Source organism: Gopherus evgoodei, chromosome 6, assembly GCF_007399415.2.
Source record: "Gopherus evgoodei ecotype Sinaloan lineage chromosome 6, rGopEvg1_v1.p, whole genome shotgun sequence".
NCBI classification, from domain to species: Eukaryota; Metazoa; Chordata; order Testudines; family Testudinidae; genus Gopherus; species Gopherus evgoodei.
The window spans coordinates 55696622-55710542 of record NC_044327.1 but is presented as its reverse complement, the minus strand read 5'-3'; the positions used below and the strand labels follow the sequence as shown (position 1 = coordinate 55710542).

At 38.7% G+C, this 13921-nt stretch overlaps 1 protein-coding gene across 1 annotated transcript in view; it reads right to left on the bottom strand.

Moving 5' to 3' along the window:
• Positions 1-13921, bottom strand: part of FBN2 (fibrillin 2) — a 275441-nt gene that overhangs the window by 29450 nt on the left and 232070 nt on the right. The window contains 8 exon segments of the mRNA XM_030567977.1: positions 1164-1289; positions 3733-3864; positions 4433-4555; positions 5792-5911; positions 6041-6166; positions 6508-6573; positions 7023-7175; positions 8451-8576. Coding sequence (XP_030423837.1) covers positions 1164-1289; positions 3733-3864; positions 4433-4555; positions 5792-5911; positions 6041-6166; positions 6508-6573; positions 7023-7175; positions 8451-8576 — 972 coding nt within the window.

Here is a 13921-nt window from a genome sequence, read left to right as displayed (position 1 = left end):
ATGACTCAACAATTCTTGACAATTGTAGTTTGCTTTAGAAGAATTATCTGGTTTCATTACTTCAGTTCATTCAATTGCTTTTTTTCCCCCTATCACTTCTTAAAATGTGAAGCATTTTTAATCAGATAAATTCATACACTGATGTCTGGTAATCACCAAAATACTGAACAATAACCAGTTGTTTGCTCTATTGAATGGTAGCTTTTCTGTTTACTAGTTAAAATGAGACACTCCTTTGTGAATTCAACACCATGAAGACTGAAAAAATCCCAGATATTATCAGATGCCCTGTTATCTTCCAGAAGTAACTAAGGCCTCCCCCCCCCCCCCGACAGTTAACAACTCTAGTTACTCTCCTTTCTTCAGCATGCAGTAATAGCTTCATCAACTGCTCCTGCCCCTCTCCCAAGTTATCAGCGACTGCATTAATTTGCCTTCCTCTTTAGGTTATTAGACTATCCTAAAATTGTTTCCAGGTAGGCATAAGATCCTTCAAGTTTGTATTAGCTCCCTTTTAATTGTTTAGAATTTCTTTAAAGTGTTCATTTACAGACTGAAATTAGAGCCTATGACATATAGAATTTTGCCAGTAACATTTCCTGTTCTTACTTTAAATGTTCATACTATAATAATCTCCATTTAGCAAAATAGTGAGTTAGGAAAAAAATGGATCAAAATAGTTACTGAAAAGTAATGATTTGTATATATTTTTTTATACACAGCTGTACAGTATAACAGATCTAACATTCAAATTCTGTAGCAGCAGTATCTGGCTCATAAGTGGAATAATTAGAAATATTTTGTTATTTGTTTTTGTTATTTAACATTAGCATCAGCCTCGCTTACCCTATATGCAAACCTTTTTCCTTCATCATGAAACTACCATTTTTCCTGGCTATATTAATTATCATTTTTTTCCAGAAATAAAATAAAATAATTGTTCTCTTTGAAAACTCAATTTATCTTAATCCTGAAAAACAGATCAAGGATCATTATTTAATCTATTATACACACAGCCAAGAGATGTGAAGTACTCGGGGTTTGCATTATTGGTAGAAATCTTAGGAAGCAGCAAGCATAAAATATTTTTTATTTATGTATTATTGCACAGAGTTTATACTTTTTCATGTAACAGAAAATGAACGCCAAGGAAGTCAACTTACCAAGGCACTCAGTGCCTGATGGGCTTGACTGGAATCCTTCATTACATTCACACCTGTAGCTTCCAATAATGTTCATACAGCGACCATTTTCACAGATACCTGGCTTGGTACGGCACTCATTTTCATCTTTACAAAAATATCACACATATACACACAATAAATGTGATTCAAAACTTTTCTGAATTGACAGATTAAAAACTGTCAGTTATTTACTCAGCAGGCAAAGAAAATTCAAACATTTTAGTAACTAATATATTTGTATGCGGTGGCCAAAAGACAGCTGAGTAAGCCTCCAAAAGCTGATGTTCACTATTCTGTTGAGAGCTCAGCACACTATGTGCTTTGAAGAAGGTACGGAAAAATATAGCAACTTTAGAAAGATAAACCTTGTTAATTTCCTACCAATTATAGTAAGTTTTAGATGAATCAGGGGATAAGCCCACTGCACTACAACTCTGTCCAGCAATTAGCAATAAAATGAAATTTTATACACTAATCAAGTCATTCAAAATAAAAGTGCGAGCCATTAAGAAACAGAAAATTAATAGTTAAAGATTATGTCACATGACCACGATTCTATAAAGTGTCTCTGTTCAGGAAGGGCACCTCAGCACATGCTTAAGTCCCACTGAAGTCAGTAAGAAAGAAGTATGCTTAGGTGCCTTTCCTAAAATAAGGTTTAAAATCCCAAAGTGTCTGCTCCTTCTTTTTCCCATATTAGCTTGCAAAAAACAAATTGATACAGTAATTTCCACAGGTGCTTAAAAGAAGAACACTGGGAGGTTTGGCTGCTCAGGGCAAAAACAGGTAGGTTTGAATCCAACAGCCATCTCTCTTGTAAAAGCACAATTCTTGATTTCTTACTAGCAAATAGACTGATATGCTTTATGATGAAAGAAGACCATTTTCCTTGAATGCACAATAAAATAAGAATAGTTCTGTAAGAGATTTTACTCTGCTGCTGAGAGAAGATTATTACTGTTCTCTTGAACACATTCACCGGGATGTATGTTGAAGAGAACTAAAGATTTTTTTTTCTTTTTAAACTTGGAGGTAAATTCCAGTACTTTTTGTCAAAACAGAAAGCTTCAGAATAGGCAATGGATTTGTGACACTGCAAGGGAAAAATTCTGATTCCAGACACAGCAGCACTTGGCGAGATCTATCCATTTTCCTTCTAAACAAATTACAGTAATGGTCAAGGGAAGCTGTTAGCTTATTCATCATAAGATAAGAGAATTATTCTGAATTTTGGTGGATTTTAATTTCTATGAATTCTTTGCTGCTGATGGCCGGAGTAAAATGTTCATATTTTGCTCTAGACTTTTACCCCTTGACTCTGAAAAAGCTGGATACATAAATATAATTTTTCCACTATTAAAACAACTTTTGCAAATATATCATTTCTTATTTACCTACAATAATTCTTCTACTTTTATTATTCATATTTAAAGAACAATCAAAAGAGATGTCTTTTGGCTAGCTAATTAAGGCTTTAATGGGTAGTCAGAGTAATTTTAAGATTTAATTCTTACAGCCCTGTGCACTGAAAGCAAAGGTAGGCCACACAGAAAAAGAAACAAATATAGACCTAAGGCCCTAACTCTTATTTATGATAAGTAGTCCCGAGTTCACTGGGACTTCTTGTGTAAGAATTACTCACTGTAAAGATTAGATAATCAAGCCCTAAAACAAGAAAAGACTGGATGGAACAGGGTGAGAGTATACTTGTCAAGTGGAAGGTTCAAGAGGCATTGTGTCTCCATCCTCATGAACAGATGTTTGGGTATATGTAGCTGAGCACAGATGCAATGTTGTGTTTTTGTCCCTACAAAATATTGCAGATGCAATTCCGAGGAGTTGTGCCTCTAATTACTTTATCTAAACCCACAATCAAGTAGCAAAGAGTGTAATTAATTAGCACCTAGCTGCCATTTATGACTGGCGGTCTCCTTGTTAGCCTACAATTCAATAATTCAACATTTTAGGAGCAGGTTTGGATGGGTAAAATTGTGCAAAAAATTAACCCCTTCAATGCAGAAAACAACCAAGTCGCAAAGGGATAATAATATCCCTTAAGGAGTTGGCTTTTTCCAAAAGATAATTGAAGTTGGCTCAAAATCAGAGTAACAACTTTATACCAATACTCCACTGTCAAGCAGTACAACACAGAGTAAATTTTCTGTAGCTCTTTCTATTTAAAAATTCCCACCCTTTCAGTGATTTTGGACTGCTTGAGAGAAATGTGTCTCTGGTTATCTCAATTACTTTTCAAAGAGGTATAGAATTCTAACACCTAACCAAAGAATGCTCTGACTACAAATGCTCCCCGGGTTACGCAAACCTGACTCACGCAAATCTGGATTTACGGAAAAAGTTCCATAAATTCTGTAAGCTTCCCCCTCCCAGTAATTGTCAGGTATACGTTCCTGACTTACACAAATTGTTCCGGAAAGGAACGCTTGCGTAGTCAGGGACTGTCTGTAGTTATTTTCCAAATGTACTTGTATATTAACTTTTCATTTTAATATTGGAACAATATATGAAGTGGTCCCTTCCCAAGCCTTACCCATGCAGCCTTCTCCATCAGGTCTACGGGTCATTCCAGGAGGGCAGATACACATGAAGGTGCCAATCAAGTTTTTGCACATCATGCCTCTTGATTCACAATCATGAAGACCTTCAGCACATTCATCCAGGTCTGAAAAAAAATGTAGTATGTGTTTTATTTCAAATAAAAAAGACTGAGCATGAATGCTTTCTTGTAGGTTCTAGTATTTGTTCTTCAGAAAATATAATTTTTATTTTTCTTCTTAACCGCAAACAGTTTCTATTAAGAGTAAATTAGGTGACAGGCTACTTGGGGAGGATTGGGGGGCATGTGAGCTCTGCAATTAATCAAAAGCCTGAGAGCCACTCCTAATTTGTATAAAATTAAGCAAATAGCAGCTACGTCCATCTTTAACACTGTTACAGTATAACCCACAGAGAGGACATGTTCCAGCATGAAATGCTCCATCTTGGTCCAAGTTTTTGTGGCAAGCGCAGACAACAAGGCCCACCAGGTGATATTCTGTCTCGGACACAATGCTGAGTGTATCAATTTGGTACATCATATGGTAGGTCCTGTTGCAACATTTTATTAAAAAGGCTGGATACAGGATGCACTGAAAAAACTTTTGACTGTACTTTATTACTGGGTAACAGGCATGGGAAAAAAATTACATTTCAATAGCCATTACTTTCTAAAACTTCTTTAAGTTAATTACCTTTGCACATCTTTTGGTCTTCTCTCAGTTCATAGCCAACTGGACAGGTGCATTCATAGAAACCGTAAGTGTTGATGCACCGAAAAGCACACAGCAAAGGGTTCTGAGCACACTCATTTATGTCTGAATAGTAAGGAAAAGGGAGACTGAATGCTATGTTCCAGTTTAATTGTAATAGCACCACTAGAACTTTCTTTACACCCATATTTCCTGTGTTACCATCTAAAAAGTGTTAGAAATCAATACTTCATCCTGGGAATTTTTTTTTGTGTATTTCTGAAGCAGTGTAAACAAGAAATACATGTATCCTCTCACATATTGAATTTTATAACATATACTTCTAAAGCCGCCTTTAAGGTTAGAGTTGCAGGTGTTTTGTATTTTGGTTTGGTTTGAGATTTTACTGCATGACACTATTTACAATAGACAGTCTTTTCAAGAATGTGATAAGCCTGCATTTCCCAAGTTTTTGAAAGTTGAGTCCCTACTCAGGAAAATAAACTAATCATTTCCTCCTTCAAACCCACCATATGTTGTTAAAGCCCTATCCAAAATGAATAGATCTTCATAATATGATCCTCTCTCTGCTTTCTTACATGTTTTGTTGAGCAGTGAAATAGTTAATGTTGACAATTAAAGTATTATTAGTGGCATTTGACTTAGCACCCAGTGAAATGAATGGGGCAAGTCACATTCCAAAGCTATTGTGTCAGGTTCTCTGCAAACTCAGGCAAACACTTTTGAACCAGTTAACCTTGGAAATGTTACCAGAGTGTTTCTTTATAACTATAACAGCTAGACCCTTATTTTCAAATGAAAGCTGAGACTCTGGAGAACAGCTGAGTAGCCTATCTATGTCTCTTCTCTCCCTCCATCTCTGGAGGCCACACCCTAAAATTTGGGGAAAAAACTAACAAGCAGGATATTTGACTAATAAAATAAACATACTTATCTGCACTCATATGCCATGTTAATGGCCATTACAATGTATTGATGAGGAAATTTAAGATGTTCAGTTATTAGAAATACTTCTCCCAGGCAACATATTTCTCTAGAGCTGGGTAAGGAGAAAACTCTTCCTTCAAAAGGAATGTTAGCAGGGTTATACTGCATCCACCACACACTAGCTAGTCATGAAAAGTGCTATTTTTGCAACATTTTACACAGCTTATTTCAGAACCGTAGACTTTATTTTTCATTGCCATATTTCAAGAGGAGAGATTCCTTTTAACTTATAACTCTGACTTTGTCATAAAAACCCAATATTCACACTACAATAGTGTGAAAGCTGGATGGTAAATAAAATACTTTAAATATAAGGGAAAAAGAGGAGGTAAAAAGGAGAAAATCATAATTTACCTTCACAATTCATCATTGGGCCTGGCTCAAACCCTTCATGACAGTTACATTCAAAACTACCAATCACATTAGTGCATGTGCCATTTCCACATGGATTGCCAATCGAACATTCATCAGTATCTAGGATGAAATAAGTAAAACACAAACTTAAGAGAACTGGGACACAGGCTAAGTGGTATTTTAAGTTTATGAACTTTAAGCATTGCTCTCCTTGCAATACAGTTTGCCTAATGTGGAATCGGAACTTACCCACACAGTGCACTCCAGTGTAATCTAAGTTGTATCCCATGGGGCACTCACAGCGGAATGATCCATCAGTGTTGATACAATGACCATTTGAACAAATGCCTGGGCTCTCAAGACATTCATTGACATCTGAAAAATAGAAAACCATGTAAACTGCAATCTTTCAGCTCGCAAACTTGACTGTTTTTTATATTAAATATTACATTTCTAATGAAAAGCAGGAAATGACCAAAAAGTACCCATCTTGTTCTATATGTCTTGGGCCAAAATATAACTCTGCAGTTTCAAAAACAGAATATATCTTGTAAGCTTTCTCAGTGTCCCAAAACTTCTGTCACACTTTAAGACAAAACAAAAAACAAAAAAATAAACAAAGCTTTACCAGAAGGAACAAAACAGCATTACCCAATGGCGCCTCACTTAACTAGGAATTAAAGATTTTCTAAGTGGTGTCAGAAATAAAGGAATACCTTCCCGTGTATCATCAATCCCAGGGATAGTTCCATGGCCGTAGGGACACAAATCCTGGAAAGCAACTGTAGAGGAACATTTTAAACAATTATAAACAAACATGGATGGAAGTGATCAAAACCATTAAGGCAGCTGAATTTAATTAACACCCATGAAAGAGAGAGCATTTTGGATAGATATTCTTACCATATACTTTCCCCGTTATTGAGTTGTATTTTTCCCTTCTTGCTAGTTTCAACTGCAACACCCTTTACTAGTAATAAGCCTGAGTAATTGTGTCAGAGCCTATAGAGCAGCTTTCTTAGCACATAATCATTTAATGTTTGTTTAGTGTAAACGGAACAGTAGGGTAACAAAACAAATGCCAGTGATGGCTTTTGTGTTTCTGGGCACTAACCCACATTTTGCCTTTCCCACTACTACTGTGGGAGGCTAATTTACTGCTGTGCAGAGGCACTTTTTTGCCTTCACATTTCAGTCTTTTCCTACACTTATTATAAACCACGATGCATACCTTCTTCTTCCTTGGGGCAGAGCTCACAAGGGTCACCCCATCCCTCTCCTGGCATCTTACTGCAGCAACATTTTGCCTTGGTGGTGTTGAAAGCCTTTGGGACAGAGCACTTCCCATTTTCAAAGTTAGTGAAACAGAAGCTCTGCCGGGTATCTAGAAAAGTGAGAACAAACAAACAAACAAACAAAAAAGCAACAGTAAAAAGCTGGGTAAGTAAAAACCCCACACATACTATAGGACAGGTTCCTACCTGGTAAGAGAAAAATGTATCTGAAAATGAATGGGATAATACTAGGTCTGAGTTTTCCCCATTATATTAGGGAATACATCTCTCACCCAGGCAACAGGATACCAACCCAGTTATGCACAACTGCTGTCTGCTGCATTCAGTGTTGAAGTGAGGACTGCAGCTGTGCCACTATAGCACTTCAGTGTAGACATTACCTATACCGAGGGAAGGGATTTTCCCATTGGCGTAGGTAATCTATCTCCTCGAGAGGCAGAAGCTAGGGTCAATGGAAGAATTCTTCCATAGACCAAGCACTGGCTACAGTGGGGGTTAGGTTGGCTTAACTCCGCCTTTCAGAGATATGGATTTTTCACACCCCGAACAACATTGCTGTGTCAACCTAACGTTTTAATGTAGACCAGGCCTACGACTTTCTTGCACATTATTCACCCTGTGAGGGACAGCAAGGACCATCATTACACAAGCAAGAAATACCTCCGCTCCTGCCTTTACAAATGACAGCTCCACATAGCCCCCGACTCTGCCAGCCCGGGGAACAAGGAACTGAGCTCAGGACTCAAATGTAGTTTTCAAACAAGTAAACAAGTATTTTTGGAGTATAAAAAGAAAAGGATTTCTTGCAACATTTTGAGGCAAGTTTCCTGTCATACCCCTAGCATTTGCTGGATGCAGCAAATCACGGTGCTATCAGGAAGCTGGTTATAGCTCCATGATTATCTGCCCTAGACCCTGGTCCAGTGTTAGTTCCAGCAGGACTGTACACCATCGTGGCAGAGGTGAATGGCATCCCAGTGCGAAGGGCTGTAGCGAGAAAGGTGTAGAAGCTCATACAATGTGGCACAAAGAGAGCACATCTGGGCAGGGACTTCACCCTTAAAAGAACCAATGAGTTCTTTAGTTTTATAAAAAGGATTAAAGAGAACAGTGACTACTGGTCATATTGCTAAGTTGTATTAGAAGGTAAGAGAGATTTATTGTCCTCTGTAGAGCATGGTGCACCATGTGACAAACATTTATTTTGCTGGGAGGACCTAATCAACTTATTTTTAACATCATAAACTTGTAATAATAGCATAACATGGCAACAATCCTGACAACCTGTGAGACATTAGAACATAGTCCCCCCTCTTCTTGCAAAGTTTGTTAACTATTGCTGTCAGTTTAACCCTGCATCTTACCAAAACACCTTCGTCCATTGTCAGACAGCACAAAGCCTATGGGACAGATGCATTGAAAGCCTCCTGGAGTATTAGTGCAGGAGCCAAAGAGACAGATGTTGGGGTCTTCATTGCACTCATCAATATCTGCCAAATAATAGGAGAAAAGATTCATCATCAGCCCACTTGGCATCAATTTTATGTATTTCTTTGATATCTGAAAGAAGATTTGACTTCAACCACACTCAGTACTCTGTTCAAGGAGAAAAACAGACACAACAAACCTCCTCCTTCTTTCCTTTTTAAAATAGTGACTGAAATGTGTAATTTTCAACTTGTTTATTGGGTTTCATTATGCCTTACAGTTCTAACAGTGTCTGCTTTTTGTCTTCTGAATCTGTATCATTCCTGTGCCATCAGACGTCACTTTGGCGCACTTTGGGCACGTCTTATTGTCTTATTCATACTATAATTGTTAAATGTTTTCAAACCACAATGGGAGCAGATAGATATTTTAGGACAAGGGGAAAAATATTCTTTGTAAACATGAAACAACCAAAGAAGAGTTAAAAAAAGGTGGGTTTTTTTCAAGTACTGAGTGAGTCTTAACCTGAAACTGCATTCTAAATGTTCTCTCGCCTGACTTCAGAAAGAATGGAGCCCCTATGGCACATGCACACATTAATATTTACGAATGTTTTCTGTAGCCACTGTTGATTTGTAGTATATACAAATGTGTCTTTTAAACTCTTCACTTTCAGTCATTTATTTAAAAAAACACAACTAGGTATGTTTAAACATGTCATAAGTTAAACAAAGAAAAATAAAGGAATTTTTACTCTACTACAAATACTTTTTAAGTTTAGTTATGAAGTAAGATATGAACAGAGGAGAAGCAAACAGAGGGAGTTTGTCTGAGAGTTCACCTATGGGGAGAGCCTACACAGGATTTTGCCTTTCAGGCTTCTGCGAGCAATAAATACATCTGAAGAGGCTCTTGATACATTACAAGGTAGGAAATATACATAGTGAGGCTGGCTGTTGAGACCTTCATGGGATGTGCCATCTTCTCCTGGACAACAGAAGTGACTTTTTCTGTACAAAGTGCAATCTGGTCTCCATACTGGAAGAAAAAAGTTAGAGTAAAAGAGACCCATGTAATAACCCTGCATTGAATCTAAGAAAATGAAGACTTACTGGACAGAAGTCTGGATTTGGTACTGTGGGCACAGCATGCCAAAGAATTGGAGAGGACAGCACAGGGGGACTGAAGAACAAGGAAGTAAGTTGGCAGCATGTTCCTCCAGAAGAAGAAAAAGAGGAGAACCAATATACCCCCAGTGCAGATAGAGGTAAGCAACTACTTTCAGGCTCTCTGCACAGGTACTGTTGCTGAGAATGCCTTGGTAGGGTCATCTGAGGGAAAGGATAAGAAAGAGACCCCCGCTGACTGGAAGGCATGGGATGCATTGTCCTAAGGATTGGGGGTTCCATGACCACCACTCCCAAGAGGAGGAGAAAGGTGGTGTTGGTTGGGGATTCTCTCCTAAGGGGGACAGAATCATCCATCTGCCATCCGGACCAGGAATCCCGAGAAGCATGCTGCTTGCCTGGAGTTAGAATTCAGGATGTGACTGATAGTTTGCAAAGACTCATCAAGCGCTCAGAATACTACCCCTTCATACTTATCCACATTGGCACCAATGATGCTGCCAAGAATGACCTTGAGCAGATCACTGCAGACTACCTGGCTCTGGAAAGAAGGATGAAAGAGTTTGGGGAACAAATGGTGTTCTTGTCCATCCTCTCTATTGAAGGAAAAGGCCTAGGCAAGGACCATCGAATTGGTGAAGTAAATGTGTGGCAATGCAGGTGGTGTTGGTGGGCAGGCTTTGGTTTCTTTGATAATGAACTGATGTTCCAGAAAAGAGGATTACTGTGCTGGGCTGGGCTCCATCTATCAAGTACTGGGAAGAGCATCTTTGGATGTGGTCTGGCTAACCTGATAAGGAGAGCTTTAAGCTAGGTCCTATGGGAGATGGTGACAAAAATCCGGCCAATGTACATCTAGACTCAAGTAATGAAGCCAAGGGGAGGGGCTAACTTCTAGAGAAGGGTCTAGAAATCACAAGTGCATTAAAAAGGCAAAAAAGAAAAGCAACAGGGCAGTCAGCAAAATATTTTCGATTCCTGTATGTAAAGTCATGGAGTGTGTGGAACAAGCAGGATGAACCGGAAGTCATGGTACATTAATTGGCATCACAGAGACTTGATGGGACAACTCCCATGATTGGAGTACCAGCATTGAGGATATAGCTTGTTCTGAAAGGATAGGTATGGGGAAAAAGGAGGAAGTGATGTGCTGTACATCAAGAATCTATACACTTGTCCCGAGGTTCAAGGGTAAATGAACGACAGACCTAACAAGAGTCTCTGGGTGAGAATAACAAGGAAAAAGACTAGTAGCAATATCATGGTGGGGGCCTATTATAGACCACCAAATCAGGAAGAGGAAGTGAATGAGTCATTCTGCAAGCAGATAAGATTAGCTAACACACATGAGCTGGTATTACCTGTTATAATAGGTATTGCCTCACTCACCTTGTCTCTCTAATATCCTGGGGCTGACTAGAACTACACTGCATAAAACCCAACCACTAACTTGGCAAGTATCCAGTAGGAATAAGAGGGTGTCCTCCTCCAACAAACCCTGAAACTAGGGTATATAAAACTGAGGTCACCATATGCTTAAGAGAACTGACAGAACCTAACACAAGAAGAGCACAATCCTAAATGTGCCAGACACCCAGACCAGCTGTGTGGAAAGGACTCTTCCCCCATCCCAGGGTTAAGAGGATAGAAGAAGTGATGAGATTTTTATATCAAAGACTGTATTTCCCCTTCTATCTGTTAATATATATAACTGTGGATTATCTTGCTGAGTCTACACACTCTAGTGAGAATTCAAGTGTAAACATTTTATATTTTAACTCCTTTATAAATCCAAGCAAATTGACCTGAGATTGAAAATAATTGTTTTAAGCAATCACTTTTAATATTCAAAATGTGTCCCCTTTGGACCAGTGTAGTCAAAGAGAAGTAACCACACTCTTCAAAGTGCCTTAAAGACACGTCTACCCTTGGACATGTGATAAATGTGTTAGGTACTAAATAATTGAGAATTGCTGATAAGTTAATGTAATAAGAAATCTTGGTAATTTGCATTGTTGTTTATTATAATTTCTGAGCCTCAACTCTTATGCGTGACAATTTCTTGCAGGTCTGCATTGTGTGTGTAGCATATACAAATGGTTGTGTCTACATTTGAGTGGTGAACGGTTTATTATGTATTTATGTGGTTCTGGGTGAATTAATAAATTGTTGTTGGTTAAGAATTAGCAAGTGTCCTGATTTGAGAAATAATATTCAAGTTAAAAGTTGATCTAGTAAGCTAACACTCCTTGGACTCAATAAGAAGCAGTTATCCTATTGGATTCTATTATACAGTGGCAATCCTAATTTGTTAGACTTCAGCTTTAAAAATATAATTGGCACCCTGGCATACTCATGAATTGACCCTCCACCCCTTTCATGCTTACAACAGACTTGAATGTGCCTCCTCATGATTGGTTACCTACTACTCAGAAGTACAGACTGAACTTTGAGATAGCAGCCCAGTTCTATGCCTGAGAACCATGAGGAACCAGGCCCTGGGGTGCAGAGTTAACAGACTGGGTGGGTTATGGTGCCCAAGTCCTGTATCAGAAGACCCACTGCAAGAGGAAAGCAAAAAGACAGTTGCAGAGAAAGAAGCAGATCACAAAACTGCGCTTGGTGAAAGTGCCTGCTCAGGGAATTTGATATGGTGTTTTGCAGGCATGGAAAGTAGACCACTGAGCTAGCTATGCAATGGGATAAGCTCCAGTTTCACAGTCTTAGCGATTCTGCACATAAGTATTAGGATCTTGCTCCCCACCTGCACCCAACGTTTTATATAGTACATTGCTGCTCTGTTGTCCAGTATTACCTTGCCTGAGCTGAGAAAAAACTGGCACTTATAGAGAACTGCCCTGAATTCTAGAAAGGCAGCTGTGATGCTTGTTGCTGAGGGGAAAAGACCTGTGGCAGCTCTGCAGGGTTTGAAAACATTGGGTCTTTGGCATAACCCAAGCAGGGAGGCTGTAGACAACAGGAGTGAGGGTAAAAGATCCTAACTGCAAAGAAAAGTGATTGGGGGAGAGGGGCCGAAACACAAACGTGCTAAAGCAAATAAAAAGACAAATATAACAATTAGGAAGACAATAAATAAAATACTTATTTTCTTAAAAAGATAAGAGCTGAGAAGTTAACAGTGGACTCCACTATGCTCTGTCTCAAGCAAAGGGCAGTTGAGAAGGAACTGGAGCAGTGGTATGTCTGCCTCTCCCTGTATACCCTTGCATCAGATTCCACGGATATATAGAGTGCAGGTGTGGACTCTGTTTACTAAAATCTCTGTGCAAGAGCACACAAACACATGCACATTCTATGGTGGAGCACACATAGGAACAAAGGAGAACTGCACTTCCAACACACCATTTGGCAGACACTGCTTCCTAAAACTATCTTTTGGAATATATTAGGCTCCAGAAATATTTCACTTTATGAGACAGATGTTAGAGAATCTAGCAGGCATGAAAGTGAACACTGATACCATAATGGGCATGGATGCCAGAGCACAAAAGAGAGTACAACAATTTAAACAACATTCTGATGATAGCTCCAGAGCTGCAATTTTCTGGGTCCCTGAAAGACATCAAACTCTCCACATGTTCCTTGAAAGGAGGGCTGGGAGTAGTACTATTACAGTGTTATGGAACTGATTGACTACCAGTCTCGTATGCATGTATGGCTATCACAGCTGCAAAGAAGATGTATCTGCAAATTGAAAAAAAGAGACATTAAGTCTGGCATATGAATGTACTAGATTTCACAATTTTATGGCCATAGCTTCACAGCAGAAAGTAATCATAAATCTCTGATTGCAGTACACAAAAAGTGGCTTGTAGAAGCTCCATCAAGGATATAGTGACTACTTAAAAAAATACATAACTATGATGTGACCCTTAAGTTCTAACCTGGATACCACTACGTAATGGCAGACACACTTGCAAGAGATTATGGTTCCCACAGAGCGATGAGAAAGAAAAACAATGGAATGAATACACAAAGAGCACCTTTGGAATGGCCATACCAAAAGAGCTGGAGAAGTTGTATTCTGGCCACAAATGAATAGTGGCATTGAAGAAATGGTGAGCAGAACGGTGAAATGTTTCAGAAGTACAGAGATTCCTAGCAGAAAGAACCAATGATTCGATATGAACTCACAATTTCATGCAGCAAAGTTAGAACTGACATACTCAACTTTGGGAAGACATGATCACCTGGTTATAATGGATTATTTTGATAATTTCCCAGTAGTCACATACTTTAAAAGATTAAGTCTAGGTGAA